Source organism: Coffea arabica, chromosome 5c, assembly GCF_036785885.1.
Source record: "Coffea arabica cultivar ET-39 chromosome 5c, Coffea Arabica ET-39 HiFi, whole genome shotgun sequence".
In the NCBI taxonomy this organism is placed as follows: domain Eukaryota; kingdom Viridiplantae; phylum Streptophyta; class Magnoliopsida; order Gentianales; family Rubiaceae; genus Coffea; species Coffea arabica.
Genome location: NC_092319.1, coordinates 10,938,878 through 10,957,381, shown reverse-complemented (window position 1 = coordinate 10,957,381; position 18,504 = coordinate 10,938,878). Strand labels below are relative to the sequence as shown.

Genomic DNA, 18,504 nt, shown 5'->3' with positions numbered 1-18,504 from the left:
GGAGCGTTGTGGGATTAGTCGGGTGTAGACCCGAATATCCACAGTGATGACCAAAAAAAAAAAAAAAACTCCTCGGTCTACCAATAGTTCTCCACGTTCCTGATCAACAATAGCAGCATATACCTCTGGAACTTGAATCTATGAAACTTCCTCCAAAGAAATTTCAATTTCAATTGGAATGTGCCCTCTCAAAATAACAAGCTCACCGGCGGAAAAAGCAACCTTCAATTGCCAAAAATGGTTGACAGCCCAAATACAATCGAGCTGATGTGGTCCAATTTGGATCATCGAATTTGAAATTTCCAAAAACAAAATAATAATAATAATAAAATAATATTTGCACTTAGGGCCCCCAATCTGGACATGTACCGCTCTGGCCAATTGCATACCTTGCCAAGCCCCTGATACCTAAATTTCTACTTGAACCACTTATTTCCTAGAAAGTCCCTATCATATTACCCTTGCACTCGGGCATTGAAAAACCTCTCCAGCAAGGTACACAGCAAATTGCACAAGTAGTATACAGTTCATTCTGCACCAGGCTGTCCCCAAGTAGGATCAGAACAAACACATGTTAAAGTATTGCTACCACTAAAAAGTAAACGATGTTGTTGATTCCCCAACTTGTTTGGCCCAACAGACACAGAAAACACGTTAACCAAGACGTGAGGGGAAAGGGGAATTAATTGGGCAGCAGAAGAGTTGAATGCTTGAGCTAAAGACGATGACAAAAATGCTTTAGATATGCAAGGAAAAGGAGACGTGCGTTTTAGGTTTTCCTGAAGCCACAGCCAAACAGATGAGAATCAAATCACCCTTCTCCTGCAGTTTCATGAGTAATTCCAATTTTGCTATGACAAGATATCCTCAGAATTAGATGAAGTCAGCAGACAACAATTTTCCTTCTCGAATTTCATCTTACATACAGCTTTTAGGAATTAAATTCAGGTAAACAGGGGCTTATTACAAACAGATGTTACTTCAGTAGCTATGTACAAAGATGTCTTGTGCTAGTATATGTCATCTGACAATCTAATTCAGAAAAGAAAAAAAAAAAAAAACAGTGCCTTATCTGACGCTGCTAGCACAGCTTGGCACCAAGTATGCCTCTCTGGATTCTATATTCTAATGGACAAACATGATATATCAGGAAGAAATGAATATGTTTGAATCTTCAAGTACCTACCTTGAGAAGATTTATAACCTAAGCAGACTCGGAGAGGTAGGATGAGTACAAAGAAACCAATGAAACAGATGTCAAAGAGTGATGATACCCGAGACGCATGGTCCCTCTCCAATAAATGCAAACCACGTAAAACTATATCTAAGAGAAGCTGACACCTGATTCCGGAGAAACAACGTCAATCTTTGCATACTGTACACAGATCATGATCCATCTTTTGGATCATGAAAAGCATATAGAAGTTCAGTGGTGAAGCAAAGGGGCAAGTTTCCTCCATCCAACTTCATCAATCAAAGAGAACTCCCTTCCCTGAGATAAAATCATGAAGCTTGTCATTGCATGGGGGAAACTGTGTGGAATGATCCATTTCCATGAATTTTAAACCAATTTTCTTTTTCCAATTTAACATTGATCATGTCTTTCCCTGTGCTTATGATTAAAAACTTTACTCTCAGTAGCTTCTAGTTGGAGTCATCGGGTCATAATCATAAGCATCACCAGCTTTGACAAAGCGTCCCTTCACGCGCCTTCTAACATCAGCTCTTGCCTTGCGAGAAGCATACCTTACTTTCTTCTCAAATCTATAATAGTTTTAAAATCAGGAGAGTCAAAGACCAGTGCAACAAATAGCAAATGCTAATACAAGAATTGAACTCCTATGAGCTGATAGGACCGGTATAAAAGCAAAATATGGAGCATTAGTGTCTGTGATACCACCCAAGTGAACATATTTCTAATAAATCAGGATGGGAGAACATTCTTGACTAAATGCTAAATGATCCTGAATCAAGAGACTCACAGACCAGAGCAACAAATAGAAAATGTTAATGCTAGAATGGAACTCTTACGAGGTCAAAGGAATGGCATTAAAGCAAAGTATGGAGCATTAGCGTCGTAATACCAGCCAAGTGAACAAATTTCTAATGAATCAGGACAGAAGAACATTCTTAACTAAATGCTAGATGATCCTGAAAATCAACTACTTAAGTGTATGTCTATAAGGCAGCTAAAAAAAAGCTTAATAGCGTCTACAGCTAACTCAAGCAAAAACAAATTGAAAGGGAGACAGAAAGTAAGTCTTACTTGCGTGTCTTTTTCTTTTCTTTATAACGCAATACAGCATTGCTCCGGCTACTTGCAGGATTTGAACTCTCAGGGCATGGAGGACACCACGGTGGCTCACCCATAAGAAGAAATGAAGAGGCCCCACAGTCCTGATAATCACCAGCACTACTCTCTCCAGTTAGACCAGAAAATGAGAGGCTCGAGTGAGCTTGCCGAGCAAAACATATATTAGGTTCTGTCTTACAGCTCATCATGGAATCTGCAGAAGCTGCAGTGCTGCATGCTGGCTGTATGCCATTAATACGCCCCATTGATGACCCCTGACAAACATCGTACAAAGCCAAGCACATTAAACAGAAGCAAGATGAGAAAAGATTGAACAGTTTACCAAAATGAGCCTAGAAGATGCCAAAGGAAGTTGGGAAGAAGCTTAAACAAGACTGTCATAATAGATGACACTCAATTTGCACCATTCCAATGCAGTTCTACACAAATTCTCTCTCTCTCTCTCTGGATGAGAGAAGATGTTTCCCATGTCACTAGAAAAGACTTAGAGACAGAGTTTGTCCATATGGAAACATCTTTGCTACAGACTAATAACACAAAATGTATACACGTTTAAACTGTACATACTTTCAGTACAAGCACTGTAGCAATACCAATATCAGAGCAAGAAACATATAACCAAACAAATCAGTGCAGTCATACTAACAAATTAACAATAAAAAGAATAACAACAATATTTATATAATGATAATAATAAAAGAAAGAGAAAAATGGAAAAGCTATGGATGCACATCAAATATATTAAGCAACAACAAACTGAACAAGAAGAAAAAGAAAAGGCACACAAATTCTTTGACAGATAAGCAAAAACTCAAGGACAAATTGAATATGCAAAAGAGAATGATAAAGCAATTTAAACTTATTGGATGGAAGGGGGGCTATGACAGAAAAAGTACTGTAATACTTGTTAAAATAAGTGGGTAGCCTGTATAGATTGATTGGTAAAACTGGCCAACCTCATTGACAGCACCTTTACTGGTGGCATGATAAAATAGTAGTAGCTATAACTCCATATTCTCACAGAACATATCCCCCGAAACATTTCCAATATTATCCAGGAGTTAATTCCTCAAACAAACACACTCTAAAAGAATAAAATTGCAGGAAAAATTAAAAGAGAAAAGTTCCTTATAGTCAATATCAGAACCTTAGAAAGCAATGGTAGTAATTACAATGCATGCTATGAGATACACTTGTAAATCCATGTTTTTTGTACAATTGATTAACAGTGTCAGTTTGTTAGCATCTGAAAAAACAGGTGTTTAATTGCACTCAAATATGTCAAACCAATTGACCACAATAAAAACCTGTAACTTCCAGTTTCATGCAAACTTATAGGTAAAGCCATTTCCTGACCTTAAGACTTTGCCTCCTTTTCTTTTTTTTTTTTTTTTTTTTTTTTGGGGAAGCAGTGTAGACTCACCAGAGAACCTCCCTTTTGTTAGCTCTCCAATAACCTTGAACAGCTTCTGTTTAGATAATAGGTAATTATAATATTAAGTTGCCAGAAAAAATCTGCAACTCAATCAATTCGTCTAATTTCAGATACATAAAATAATACGCATTTCCTCTTTAATAGATGACAATATGACATGTGCTGGAAGAAAGATTCGAACTAAGGCCAGGAGTCTCTAGGATACTTTTAACTACTAGGTCGTATCATCTTACCTAACCTGGTCATCTTGTTACTTGAAAAAGTTTCTTAACACGGAAAAGTTATGCTAGTTCAGCATTTCAGTTTTAATCTTCTTCTGCACAAGCTATTGAGGACTGAACATGTAATGCAAGGATCACAGAATAAGTTAAAAATAGAAGACAAAGCAGAAACATCAGAGTATGCCAGAAAAGCATGTTCAGCTCAAATGTAGTCATTATTAAGAGCAAAGAGACATCCAGGACAGAGTCATAATAGATAAAAGTAACAATTAGAAAATCAAAATTGGGGTTGCATGCAACACCAGTGAGGAAAATTTTCCCATATAACTGGAATAAAACGAAAGAAGGCTACAGAAAACCAGATTACTACAGAAAAGAAAAAGCTTATGATGATGATAGATATAACCTCCATGAGATGTGCATCCTGGCAGTTGGAATCGGCACCAGATATCTCCATCCCGAAAAGACCATCAATATCATCATTTTCGAAAAGCTTTTCCGGATTATCAAGAGCTGCTCCAAAAAGTTCATCATAATTCTCAATACTCAAGTCAACTTCATCCATATTGAAATTCTCATAGAAGCTATCATCTTCACAAACTGTTTGTCCTTTTGCTCCAAAACAGGAAAGCTACACATCACAAATGAAATTTGAGTAGCTTTTAAGGAACAGATGAGAATGAATATCATACAGCTCAAAGCAAGACATACTATCTTATACAGACGAGTTGGCTTTCCTTCTGTCTCATTTTTTTCCCACTTCTTATAGTAGGTTACGAAATTTTAGTACATGGTCACATTAATATTTGAGATCCCCCGCCGAAATGGCCAAAACACTGTACTCCTACTGCTGGAACTGGGCATTTGAAATTGTAAAACTTAATTATTGGATAAAGTGATCTAAGATCAGGATCACGTTATGCACACTATTCTGCTCCAAGAGAACAAAATAAGACAAAAGCAGACTTGTGGCCAAATCTTTTATTAAGAAGGAAAGAGGAATTGTGGCATGGGAATGGCCATCAATGTCACAAATCTCCTCAATATCATAAACAATAGTCTACTAGATGAACACAAATTTCAAAAGAATCTAGTTAACTTTTCATCAGTGAGCTTCATGTCAGTAGGATTTATAAGAAAATTTATACGAATGCAATTAATTGTGCTGTATAAAATTCTACAGTCATAAAGGCAATTGTCAGGTTTAACTAATTAAGATTAGGTGTGCTTCTCTCTCTTAGCCACCCCCCCCCTTCTCGGTTGTACAATTGAGAGCAGTATAACAAGCAAACAGGTTGTTTTTAATCTACATTACACATCACCTAATGTACAAGGTTAACAATTCCAAAAAAAAAGGTGCCAACTATTGTATCCAATTTCAGAATTAACAATTAAAACTGCGAATATGATAAAATTGTGGAGGAAACCAAAGACCAAGGGCTAATGCCAACATTCAGGGGAAGTACTTTAAGAAATTCACAAGCATAGAATCCTGAGGGTAGATTACAATTATGACATCTACAAAATAACCTAAATTATGATCTCATACAAATCTTTTTTGAGAAAATAAGTACAAAATATACGTTTCTGGGGTAATTAAATTATTTATGATTTCCTTAATAAGGATAGTAAGCAGACACCTTGAGGGCTACATATGATATCGGTCTCTAGGGACCAAGGGCATCAAACAAGCCAATTACGATGTCTTGGATTTGGAAGTTCAGATTCTTAGAATATTAACAAGTTTCAGTTGTTGAAGACAGACCAGAAGCGCATGCAACCTCCACCAACCAAAAAGAAGACACTCAGACTCCTGGAGCCAACCACTTTACACCAAAAGAACACAAGAATTATCTAACCAAACAAATTTTCGTTCCTTCCAGCAGCTACTGCCACTTACCTTGGGTGAACCAGCACATGTAGATGCAGCAGGCAATTCAATATTCTGTAGCTTTGCGTCATACGGAAGCATTGATGACCCTGTCCAAGCAGTTGATTTATCCACATTTTGAATGTTGGTAACTCCAACTGCCACAGATGCATCTTGAATGTTCTTTTTTCCTTGAGCCCCTTGGCTATCTCTTGAAACTTCATTGATGCTCATTGACCCCATAATCTGCTCACATTTGGAATCACCAACCAAAGGGAAATCTAGGAAGAATGGCCAAATTGTTGAGAGTTCTGCAGCCGAAGGGCAACCAGAATAACAACTAACAGCTTGCCTCTTATGTGTGGAACCTGTATTGGAACCACCATGACCCAACCAATCACAATTTGGACAAAGAGATATCTTCTCCTCAATACATCTAACAAATGCAGGCTGCAAGTTGCATCTTTCACAGACAAGTGTTCTGGAATGTCGGCGTGAAAGGGCATTTGCAGAATGGACATTACAGTCACAGGACAAACATAATGAAGCTGCATCAGACCGACAATACACAATAGACCTTTGCTCGCCACAAAAATCACACATATAACCCATGACTAAATCTTCCTGTAGATTATGTCTAGTATAATCTTACAATTCCAAGCCGTCAAACAATTACTTATAGCCAATAAGTACTGTTTCTTAAAGGACCAATAACTGTGTTGCAAACAGAGCTAGGCCAGAAACACAATCCTGCACTATCTTCAAGATAAGCTCAAATAATCTGCAACAAATAATACAGATGGAAATTTATTCAGCCAAAGTGGTTGCTTTGCCAATGGACTACAGGTGCATCCATTAATTGCAAAGAAATGCTCAGATACTTCATGTAAGTGACAGGGGAAGATGGGCCAATGCTTCAAGAGAATCAAGTTCTGAACCAGTAGCTAAATGAACTTTAGCAACAAAAATTAACAAATAAAAAAGTAGATCTTGACCGAAAGACAAAATTCAACATCATAGTCCTAAGTCTAAACTGCAGTAAATTTGAGAAGAAAGCAAGTCAAAAAAAAATTAAGAAGAAAGCAATAGGAAAATAAGAAAGAAAAGAATAAAAGATGCCAAAGGAATAACACTAGAACCATATCTCAAGGGGAAAAGTTGGGGGCAAGGTGCTCTAATAGATTGGGAATCAAGAATCAGAACTAAAGTAAAAATTTCAGACAACTTCCCCTAATCTGTCTCCAATCATTTGAATATGCAAAAGTAAGAACTTTTATTGGGGAAAAAATGTTAAACATAAGTTGAAAGTAGCAACCCAATCTTATCAACTAGAAATTAAATTCATAGAAAACATGAAGACAAACATCCATTTATCAATAGAAGATATAATTCAGAAAATTCAATATACAAAAATCAACAAGTACAAATTGAAAATCAGCCAAAAACAGCAACATAAAAGCAAGATAACAGATGTATGTCTGATAAAAAATTCAACTTAAGCAGCAAAAATTCAACAAGATTTGTAATTGAACAATAAAAAAAAAAGAGAAAAATACCAACTAACTCATTAGACAAAAATAAAACAACCCCACAACAGGAGAAACTAAGGAAGACAAAGAAATCCCATTTCAGGGAAACAATAAAAAAGAAAAGAACAATTCCAAGATAACTGCTTTACCTGATTTAACAGTAAAGGTAGGCAATTTACAGAGTACAAGAAAGGTAAGTATGCAACAGAAGAAGCCTTTCCCTTCCCTTTTGCAGCTTTCTTTCTTACATCAGAAGCAGTACAAGTATATCTACAACAGAACCCTATGGCTTTCCTAACATACACAAAAGATCGACCTTTCCAGAATCTGTGTGCTTATGTGTGTGTGAGTTTGGAGTTGAAAGTGTGTTTTTGCTTTGTTTCTGTGTTGGGAAGTCTTGAGAGCTCTGACAATTGGATTATAATAATAATAAAACTGATAAAAAGTGCAAGAGAGAGAATTGGAGGGTGGGGCCCTGTCCCTTTCATGAAAAGGAAAAGTTGGGCACCACCTTTTTCCTCTTAGTCTTGGGACCCACTTTGCTAAAAGGGCCTTTGATCCGAATACGATATTGTATTTTTTATGCTACATGTGTGCATAATATCTTTGAGAAAAATCTTATATTAAGGCACGTATGAACAACTAAATAAAGTAAAAAATAGGGAATTTTAAGGATTATTATATTTGTGTCTACCGTTTAATAATATCATGATTTTTAGTCATTTTTTATCGATAATTTCATATTTTTAAATAAATATTATAATCCCTTTTGAATACATCATCTTAAATTAAAATTTACCATTTGATGATAAAATAATTATTTTTAATCTTTAACTCTATAATAATTTCAATAATTTAAAATGTAGACCACTCTAATGATGTGTTATTAGTCATTTGACATAAATTGCGGGAATTATTCTTTACATAATTACATCACATAGCTTAATATATTTTTCACATATATTAAATATTTACAGTGTATATTTGTAAAAAAAAAAAAAACCTCCCAAAAACTCCGATCCTAATAGGTTAGTATTTTATATTTTTATATTAGCAAAAGCTGATATTAAATAATAATAATAAAAAAAAAAAAAGCTCCGCTAAGGTTTCTGAGAATTGCGCTTGGTGCCCTTAAACTTTGAAAAATCTCACTTGTCTTCACTACTTCAAACTTTTTGTAACATTTGAAATTCATTTCAAAATATAATATTAAAAACTCATTTTGAGAGAGAAAATACAGTTTCATTTCAAAATTTCCCTTTTCTTATTATTTCTTAATTGTCATAGCACACCAAATTTATTTCTTAATTTTTATAAATTGATCAACATAGTTCTTTAATGAAAATTTAAAAGTTGATAATAAGATTGAAAAACTCTTTAATAGTTTTTGTGTCATTAGTTCAGACAAGAATGCTAAATTATTTAAAATTATGAATGATTTTCAACACTCTTAAAAATAAATTGCAATAATTTATAACCATTATAACATCTTTTTACACCAGTTTAAAAACAATATAAACAAGTTTATATACAACTGTCAGCATGTTGTATCTTTTTAATTTTCAAACCATCAATTAGGACAAAAAAATTAAAAATTTAAAAAAATGTAAACAATTTATAAAATTTCTTAGACTAACTCAAAATATTTTATGTAAAGAAAATATCATCTTTGTAACTTGCAAGAATTTCAAATAAACTTTTGGACATTAGCTCTTGGAATTTAAAAATTAACACACTATATGTTGTCCAGTCAAAATAAACCTTCATACTTTATATTTTTATTTTTTGTTATTAATATACTTACGTTTTTGAAATAAAAAGTAAGACAATAAAAGGGCAAATTTAAAATGAGATTATATTTGCTCTCCGAAAATGAATTTTTTAATATTATATTCTAAAATGGGTTGTAAAGGGATAATTTCAAAATTCTCCCTTGAGATTTCTAATAATTTTACTTAGAACCCTTGATTTTTAAAAATTACACATATCTCTCTTGCTTATTTAAAATGACAATACTAACCTTAAAATTATAGTAAAATTCCCTTGTTTGCCATGCTTATACAAAAGAAGGATTTTATAATTTTTTTCCTTTTTCCTTCTTATCCATTTCTTTGTGTATTTCATCAAAAAAATCAGAAAAATTAGCAATGCTGTCCCTAGCCTTTTCCTAATCAAATGTCAAACTAGTACAATTTTTTTTTATAACTTTAATAGCATCCAATTTTTGGGTAGCTCTTTTTTTCCTTTGGTATCATAATCAAGAATAAATCAACAATAATCTAGAAACAAATGGCCCAAAATACTATAGTAGTTATATCACTGAACTAGTCCACAATCTTTAAAAATATCTAGACAACATTTTCTTCTCTATTTTAAAAAGAATCTAATTTCCCAATAAAGCATTATGAAAAGTTGCCTATTGTAGCGATAGATTTATTATTATAGTTGATTATCAAATAATAAATATTAAAACGAAAAACTTGGCACTCATTCCTTTTATAATTATGCCAAATTGCTTTATAATTGTTTAGAAGAATAGATCAAACTTTATAAGATAGGGGCATTTTAGGATATTCATTAAAATTTTGATCGTATTTTAAGATCTAGTTAGCAAAAGTGTCAAATTAAGGGAGGTAAGTGTAATTTTTAAAACTTTAAGGGAGCTAGGTGAAATAGTTAGAAATTTTGGGAGATGTTTCTAAAATTATCCTAGCTGTAAGTGATACAAAAAATTTAAAGGGAGGCAACTAAAATTTTTAAAATTTAAGGGTGTCAAGTGAAGCTGTAGGAAACCTTGGGAGAGGTTTCTGAAATTATTCTTTAAATATAATAGTATATGTAATGTGAGTTTATACGGGAACATATCGCAACAAATACCAGCTCCAATTGGAACTGCACAAAACACAGCCTTTACTGACCCATGGATGATGCAAAAGGTGGTACCCACTTTTGGGCATTCCTTGCGGAGTATTTGTTGTCGATAGCATGGTGGATCATCATAGGCCTAGCATCATAAATGCTGCATTGTTGGCACTTTCCTTGATATTTAATGCCAACCCAAGTACGTGGACTTCTTTTTTTTTCTTTTTCCTTTTTTGCGATAGAGTAAATTAGTATTTTTCCTTGTGAGAGTGCTTCCTGCTAGATGCAGAAATTCAGTTATAGAAATTAGATTTTTTTTTCTTTAAAAAAAAATAGCGAAGAAAGGATGAGTTTTAAAAAGTAAAAAGAATGATGGAAATGGTCGAATTTAGATTTCTCAATTGAATATTTCTACTTTAAATGTTACTGCCCATGAAAAGATATGCATATATATATATATATATATATATATATATATATATATGTATATATGTATGAATATGTATATATATTTTTGGCAAAACCTGCATGCAGGAATACTTTTTTACCCTGTTATATTGACAGAGCTTGAAATTGTTCAGAATAAAAACTACATATTATGATATTAAGTAACATATATTTGAAGCTTACTTTTAAAGTTCTAAGTGTATTTTAGAATGTTAATTCGATTAAAGTACATTTACTCTTGGGCAAGTTTATATTACAAATTCAGAGCTTTAAGTGTAGTTTAGGATGCACAAGGATATTCCCAACAAATATTTTAGTGTTTGGATAAATAATTGAACTCTTGACCTATCAAAACTCAGTTTGTTATAATATCGCGCATTCATGTATTTGATCTTTTTTAAGCCAATACTGACATGTCGTGACATATATAATTAGAATTAGTCCTTCCTATATTGACCGTGTATAATTTGAATTACAAGTTTTGCTCGTGTAACATACATCTAGATTCGCAATATATACGTTATCAGTGTAGTAAAGATTTATTCAATAAATTATGGTTGGCATTTTTTTCAATTGAGCGGCCATTCATATTAATTGTCTTCCTTATATTTAAACACTTTTTTTAATTCAGTTTCACTTTTTAAATATATTAAAACTTGAGACCTCACTTGATACATGACTATTTAACACACCGCTGACTACATTTTAGATAAATCCAGTAGTCAACTATGCTAATTAATGTTCATAATGAGCTACATATATATATATATATATATCTCTCTTAATAGTAAAATAAGCAAACCAGGCAACTTACCACATAACGATTAAATAAACTAGGAAAAGTCATGGTCATTTGGTAATGCTGAAGGGCAGGGGTTCTATCCCTGCCTTCCTCAGATATTGCCACAATATGTGGCTGGTTTTAGTTGACCATTTCCCCTTACCCCTTCCCCCTAGATTAGGTTAGATTAGGTTATAGGACATCTACAGTTGCCGATAAAAAAAAAGATTAAATAAACTAGGAAGACACAAAGGAGAATTTTGTATTTAAAGCGGTTTGTGATAGTTCCATGTCATGAGCCTAAAGTTATGCATCTTTATTTGTTTTAGTTTTGATGAATCTGTACTTCCGTTATTCAAGTGACATAAATTTATTGTGCAAAATTGTTAACATGGACACAATGACCATAGAATTTTCTTTGCTATTGCTAGAAATCAAAGACAAGAAGCTCTACGAAGTCTTTTTGAGCATAATCAATTGCTAAATTGGTCCAGCCCTTCAAGCCTTGTATGAAATTGAATAGTAATGTCAATGAATGGGGTCTAAATTGGATTCACTGTATTTAAATTCGAACCCATTAAATTTATTGTCATTTCAAGCCTTGTATGAATGCTACATCGATTGCATTTTATTGATGTTTCTATTGTCATTTCCAATGATTTTGTAAATGGTTTACTGAAAACGACAAATCTTTGAGGAAACAATTTAGCCATCCAAAAATTTTAGATGATTGTTTTAAAATACTAGCAAGGTAGATGATTATTTAGCAAGATCAAATGAATTGCCGGTTGAATAGGATGATTTATTAGACGTTTATATCAATAGGTCATGTAATTTGGTACTACAGAAATGATCCTTTTTTTTCTTTCTACCAAAATCGGCAAACTCAACATTTAACCTAATCCCACGAGAGAACCCCAAAATGCGCTAACTTTTGAAGCCTTCTATAGAACTTAAATCCTAAACTCACACAACCCAGAATAACGATGTGGGACTCGGGACGGGGAAACAGGGAGATTGCTGCTAAACCCACTAATGGAACCCACCACACTCTGATTTTCAACCCTCGCCACTGGTCAATTTTCTTTTTACCAAAATCGACAAACTCAACATTTAAGCTAACCCCACAAGAGAACCCCAAAATATGCTAACTTTTGAAGCCTCCTATAAAACTTAAATCCTAAACTCACACAATCCAGAATAACGGTGTGGGACTCGGGACGGAGAAACAGTACTACAGAAATGATCATCTAGCCAAAAGGCAATGTTTTCAAACCCGGATCGGACCGGCCGGTTTGACCGGTTCGACCGTGAACCGGCCATGTGTCCGGTCCGGTCCATAGCTTATATTGACTTGGATAAAAAACCGGTCAAACTCGTAAAAAATCGTTCAAACCTTCAAAACTGTTTTGATCGGACCGTGAACCGTGGTTTTCCAATTTTTGAGTCAAAATTGACAAAATTTTCAATTTTGACCAGACCCTAATCTTCACTTCACTTTAGACTTCCTCTTCGCCGCAGTTCGCACTTCGCTTCGCGGCTTCAGTCGTCCTGGGTTCCTCTCTGGCTCTCTCTGCAATTGCCGAAAATTGCCTTGCCTGCCGTTTCTATTTCCTTCTCCAAACTCCAATTTGATCCATAGCAATCAGCAAAAAGGAAGCATCGAGGTCCGAAGCTTGCAGTTTATATTGCAGTATCAGCAATATGCAGTATCAGCAGTATGACGATGAGGAGGACTGGGTGTTGTTTGGCTGCGGCTGAGAATCCAGTCGGTGGCCTTGACGATGTCGCCGCCGGCGGCCTTTAGAGCTTTAGGCTTCAGCAGCCAGAGAGTTGGGGAACCCCATGCTCACCAGTTGCTTCATCCTTACGTGCATCTTTTCTCCCTTCCTCTGGCGCCAACTCTCATCAAGGAATTGGAATTTGGCACTTTCCGGAAAGCTGAAATATCAATAGCCGACCCCACTTTTTAACTTTCCCATCTTGCTTCATCTTACGTTGGTCACATTCAAAAAAGTTGCCCTTCTTCTTCATGTTATTACACTAGTCACCCATAGTCACCATAAGGGTTAATTCTAATTAAACCCCCCACCCCCTCAAAAAATGTTTCTTTTTCACATGAATGTCTAATTGAATCAATTCACCTCTTGTGCTATTATAAAGTTTTCAATCAGGTACAATTGGTTGGATAGCCCAATTTCAGCTTGAGTTTGGCATGTGCATTACATATATACTAATACATTTATACTGAATTACCAATTACACTTTTACTAATTATACATTTATTCTATTTAGCCCAAGTAGGCACCGACGAGGGGGGAATGTTTGGGCAACGGGATGAGGGACTCCACCCCCCCCGGTTGCCATTCCTAGTGGTGATGGAGATGGGGTTTTTTTTATTTTTTTCTCAATACACCAAATTTTCCCTGTTGCAATTGCAGTAAATTCTAAAACAATTACAGTATTGTGGTTCAGTATTTATATCTTATTCTATGCATAGGTGTGTGTGTCTATATATATATATATATATTTATTTATTTATTTATTGAACCCCGATTGAACCGGTCCGACCAGTTGAATCTCGACCCTTTCACCTCACCGGTTCGATTGACGGTCCGGATTTGAAAACATTGCCAAAAGGACAACATTCAAATTACGTGGACAATATAGGCCTTACCAATTCATGGACAATCATACATGGACTTGTTTTGGTCAAGGCTCGTAGACAAAACGCAACTGAATCTTTTGTGTAGTGTAGCCACACTAGAAGAATGGTCAGACACCTATTAAAAATATCTAATGTTTTTAATCATAGTTGCACTCTCTCAAATTTGAAAAGTACGACTTTCCCCTTTTACATTGCCTCCTTATATTATGAGAAATTCTCATTCCCCTCACATTTATCTTCTTAAATAACCAATTTTTGAAACATCTCTCCTATATGATACAAACCTTTTAAAGCTATTAAAATACATAATTGTTTACTACTTGAATAAGAAACAAATTCAATACTTTCACAACACAAAAAATCTCATGATAAAAACATCATCTTTAATTAAAATTTTCTTTACATAATAACGGCATCATTTTAGGTGTATAATATTGCACCCACGGGCTATAGGTCCTGACTCCGCCACAGTGTATAAAACCTACTACAGTTTGTATTCACAAACCTAGTAAAGTACAACATGTATCACTCACTTGTGTTTAAAGTGAAGATTATACAATAAGAGAAATTACGTATTATTTACTATATAACTTTTTATGATGTAATATATGTAAAATAATAAAAATAAATTAAAAACACGCGTAAAAAATTCTGTGTGATATTATGTATAAGCAACATCGTGGTTAGTTAAAAAGAAGAAAACTGTACTTAAATATCTTGAATATACATGGGTTTGAGGACATGCAACCCGAACTGCAAATGAACATCTATTGCTAGAACGAAATCATATTAAATTATTTCTCTTGACCTTTATTGGAATTTTCTTGGATTTTTAGAACATCAATTTTTCTTTGTTTACTTTACGACAAGGAAAAAAAAGGGAAAAAAAAAAAGAAAAGAAGAGAAAGGACGGAAATGTTGTATAGAAATCAACATAAAATACATAATAATCGAAAAAGGTCCTGAGTGCCTGCTTTTCTAAAGTGTCTTCATTTCAACTTTTGACACACTTTTTTCTTGAGGCAAGGAACAACACCACACATAGTTAGATTAATCACTCAGCGAGAATCGAAAGAACGGTCCAAATAGATAATCTAAGGGGGACTTACAAAGCAATTAGATTCACCCAATTGATAACTGAATCGATTATCTGTAGACTTTAAATTCAGAGACTAATGCCCCATGATCTCTCGACGTGGGACGGACGACTTTTGACACACTTACTACAGACAGTCAAATACACATTAGACAGACGGGAGATACGTGGACGCATCCCTGTCCTTTCTGGATTGGATTGATGGTAAATGATGGCATGGATAGTCAATAAATTTGGAACTTTTGAGTAGTGATTTTCATTATGGTATGATGAAATGCCATCCACTAGAACAGTAGAAAACACCAACCATCATCTAATTTGATTGTACAAGTTTAACTTTCCACGTATCATATGGCTCTTAAACTTGGGTATATTCATTCTTTTGGCTATTTCAAGAAGATTGCTTCATATAAAGTGAAATATTTAAGTTCAATCAAATTAAACTTATCCTTCCGGCGTTTGAAGTTTGTATTACCGAATATAGGCGTTGAACATTTCGTGTTGATTTTCCTAATTAGATGAATGGAGTGAAGATTCTAAATCGTCCCAGAATCATTTAAAATCAACCTTAGTGAAAAGGAGAAATTTTAGAGATCCCCCATAAACAGTAATAAAAATCCAAAAGAGACAGCAAAACATTGCATGATCACTATCTATATTTGGTAAAAAGAGGAATAACATTTTGTAATTAAAGTCTTAAGGAATCCAAATTCTATTTCTCTAAAAATGAATAGTAGAAATTCAGTGTCAAGGTCAAAGAAAAACGAACAAAAAGCTAACGATTTTCCATAAATCATTATTTATTTATTTACTACTCGAGCAAAGTTTTTTTTTAATTTTTTTTTTGTGTAAGTAGAAGGTCTTGAATCCGAGATCTCTCACTTACATTCCCTCTGCTCTATCACTCAGCCCATCATTCCCTCCCTCTCAAGTGCCAATATAAGCAAAGATTTTTATGTTCGCAGGCCTAATTAATCATTTTGTTGAGAATTGGCTTTAATTTAAACTTTAATGGAACAATTCTCTAAGTATGGTCCAAACTGCATGTGGTATCTCCTTGTTCAAGGATTTTCCTATTTGACTAAAAAATGTTGCAAGGAATGCAAATAGTTAACATTCAATCAGCACAAACCCTAAAAAAGTAAATAAAAAATAAAAATATCCTAACCTACATCATAACGGATACTTAGAGAAAATATATGCCTTGCTTTGTTTCTCTTTTATTTGTGGATATTTGCCTTGCTATAGTAATGGGGTTATATCAAACTGTTTATGCATGCACATAATGATGTCATCGTGACAATGCAACCTAGTATTGAAATTGAATATGGCAACTATGCCAAATCAAACAATTTATTCCTTTCAACTCTTGCACGGTTAGGACTTAAGACTTCGAAATCTACTTGGTCAATTCTATCCATAGAATAAATGTGGAATTTAATTCCGCAACGGATCTTCTGTTCCACATTCTGTGCCACTCTCTGTCTCACGTTTTATTATATTATTATTTCTCCTTCACAAACATCATGTTTTAATTCTTTTTTATTTCCTTAAGATCCAATAACTATTAATTGAGTAATACACAAAACTTAACAAACTCAAAAAATCAAAATGCATAAAAAATGAGATTTTTGATGAATTTTCTATTATATATTAGTTTTTTGAAGCTGTTGTATTTATTTTTTACTCAATTAATTTTCTATTATGAATTTTCTGCTGTTGTTTCAATTTTAGAGACCAAAGTGTGCAATTTTGAAATTTAGAAACCCAGATGGGAGTACCAATTAACACTTTAACAATCACAACTTGCGAAATTTTTATCCTTAAAGATTCAAATATCAGTTAACACTTTACCTGTAATATGAATTTTTTGGTCACAAACTCAAACCAATTAAATAAGTAAAAAAATAGATTCTGGTAATTTTACGCAAACCCAGGCACCCAAAATTTAGTAGACAGCCCAATTTATGCTTCTCTTCCCTTTCCAACCCTACCACCCTTTGCAGCCCCCACAACGCATGTCAATTTCCTTTCTCTAAGTTCTCCTTTGTACCTCTGTTTTCCCTCTCTGCATGCCATTTGAGGGATGTTTAACATGGTCTTATTAAATGTCAATACACTACGCGTAATCCCATTATATGGTTATTATAGTCTTTTCATTCAAATACAAACCAAGCAAATAAGGTCCATTTCACTTCGCACTCTTCAATTATACCTGACTCCTCACTTTGGTTTCTAACACATTAAAGCGTAGGTATTTAGTTTTTAAAGTACAAAATATGTTCTATTTTAGTTTCTGAAGTATAGAATTTGTCCCGTTTTAAAGTATAAAATCTGTTCTACTTTAGTCGTTAAAATATCAAATCTGTCCTATTTAACTCTGAAATCCGTCTCGCTTTCATTAAAGATTTTAACTTAAGTGGGACAAGTTTTACATTTTAGGGACCAAAATGTTCCAATTTAAAGTTTAGAAACTGCAGTGAGAATCTAAGTATAGTTAAAAAGTGTGCAAAGTGGGATTAACCCAAGCAAATAATGCGATATATGTAATATCAACAGGCTAATAGCGTAACGAGAAAAAAAAAATAGAGTAAACTGCAAAAGGATAGAGGGCAAATCGGAAAGCAATTGTCAATTAAGGGTCCCATTTCATAATTAAGCTCTTTTTTCCTTTTTTAAGTCTTCATTCTATATAAATTTATTTTTTTTTTGGGAAATGAAACTTCAAATTATTTATTGTGATGCCATTTCATTTGGGACCTCTAATCTTCCTTTTCATATTTGCATGACAAGTCAACTTACGACCATTGTTTTCAAACTCAATAAATTTGGTCTTACTTATTTGGACCGGTAACTCTTGTCCTCAATTTCATTTCTTTGCATCTGCACTTGACTATGTCAAAGTGTTGCGCGTCCAAAAGTGTCCTAAAGTTCACCCACACTACACCCCATTTCGCCGTGGAATGATACCCATAATCCCATATGCACAAAAATACGTAGCAGCTTCACATTTTAGTCCTTTGATGTAAACCAATTTGCACTGTAAGTTCACATGTCTTTATGTTGTGTGCGGCTTCGTTTGGATTAACTATTTTTTAGGGTATTTTAAAAAAATTTTACTGTAACAGAGTTTTTAAAGTATATTTTGAGATATTTTTATTAAATATTTAAAATATTTAAGAGTAGTAGAGTTTTAAAATATATTTTAAATATTAAAAAATTATATTATTTTTTAAAATATTTTTAAAATATTTAAAAAATTAATTTTTGAAAAACTGAAG

General features: G+C 33.8%; 1 protein-coding gene across 1 annotated transcript; it reads right to left on the bottom strand.

Moving 5' to 3' along the window:
• Window positions 1–897: 897 nt before the first annotated feature.
• Window positions 898–7,802, bottom strand: LOC113690776 (zinc finger protein CONSTANS-LIKE 9). Its single transcript, XM_027208833.2, has 6 exons — window positions 7,519–7,802; window positions 5,871–6,621; window positions 4,377–4,601; window positions 2,267–2,568; window positions 1,633–1,764; window positions 898–1,492 (listed from the first exon to the last, which is right to left on the bottom strand). Exons 2-5 carry the CDS (start codon window positions 6,450–6,452, stop codon window positions 1,635–1,637), a joined length of 1,239 nt encoding a protein of 412 aa, XP_027064634.1. The 5' UTR covers window positions 6,453–6,621; window positions 7,519–7,802; the 3' UTR covers window positions 898–1,492; window positions 1,633–1,634.
• Between the last annotated feature and the right edge of the window lie 10,702 nt (window positions 7,803–18,504).

What these genes read in the sequence shown, in the direction of transcription:
- LOC113690776 (XM_027208833.2), bottom strand. Translation starts at nt 6,452, where the DNA reads ATGGGTTATATGTGTGATTTTTGTGGCGAGCAAAGGTCTATTGTGTAT. An exon ending in AGGATGCACATCTCATGGAG is followed by an intron (nt 2,569 to 4,376) that starts GTTATATCTATC and finishes GATGTTTGTCAG; the next exon opens with GGGTCATCAATGGGGCGTAT. An exon ending in GAAAAGAAAAAGACACGCAA is followed by an intron (nt 1,765 to 2,266) that starts GTAAGACTTACT and finishes AAACTATTATAG; the next exon opens with ATTTGAGAAGAAAGTAAGGT.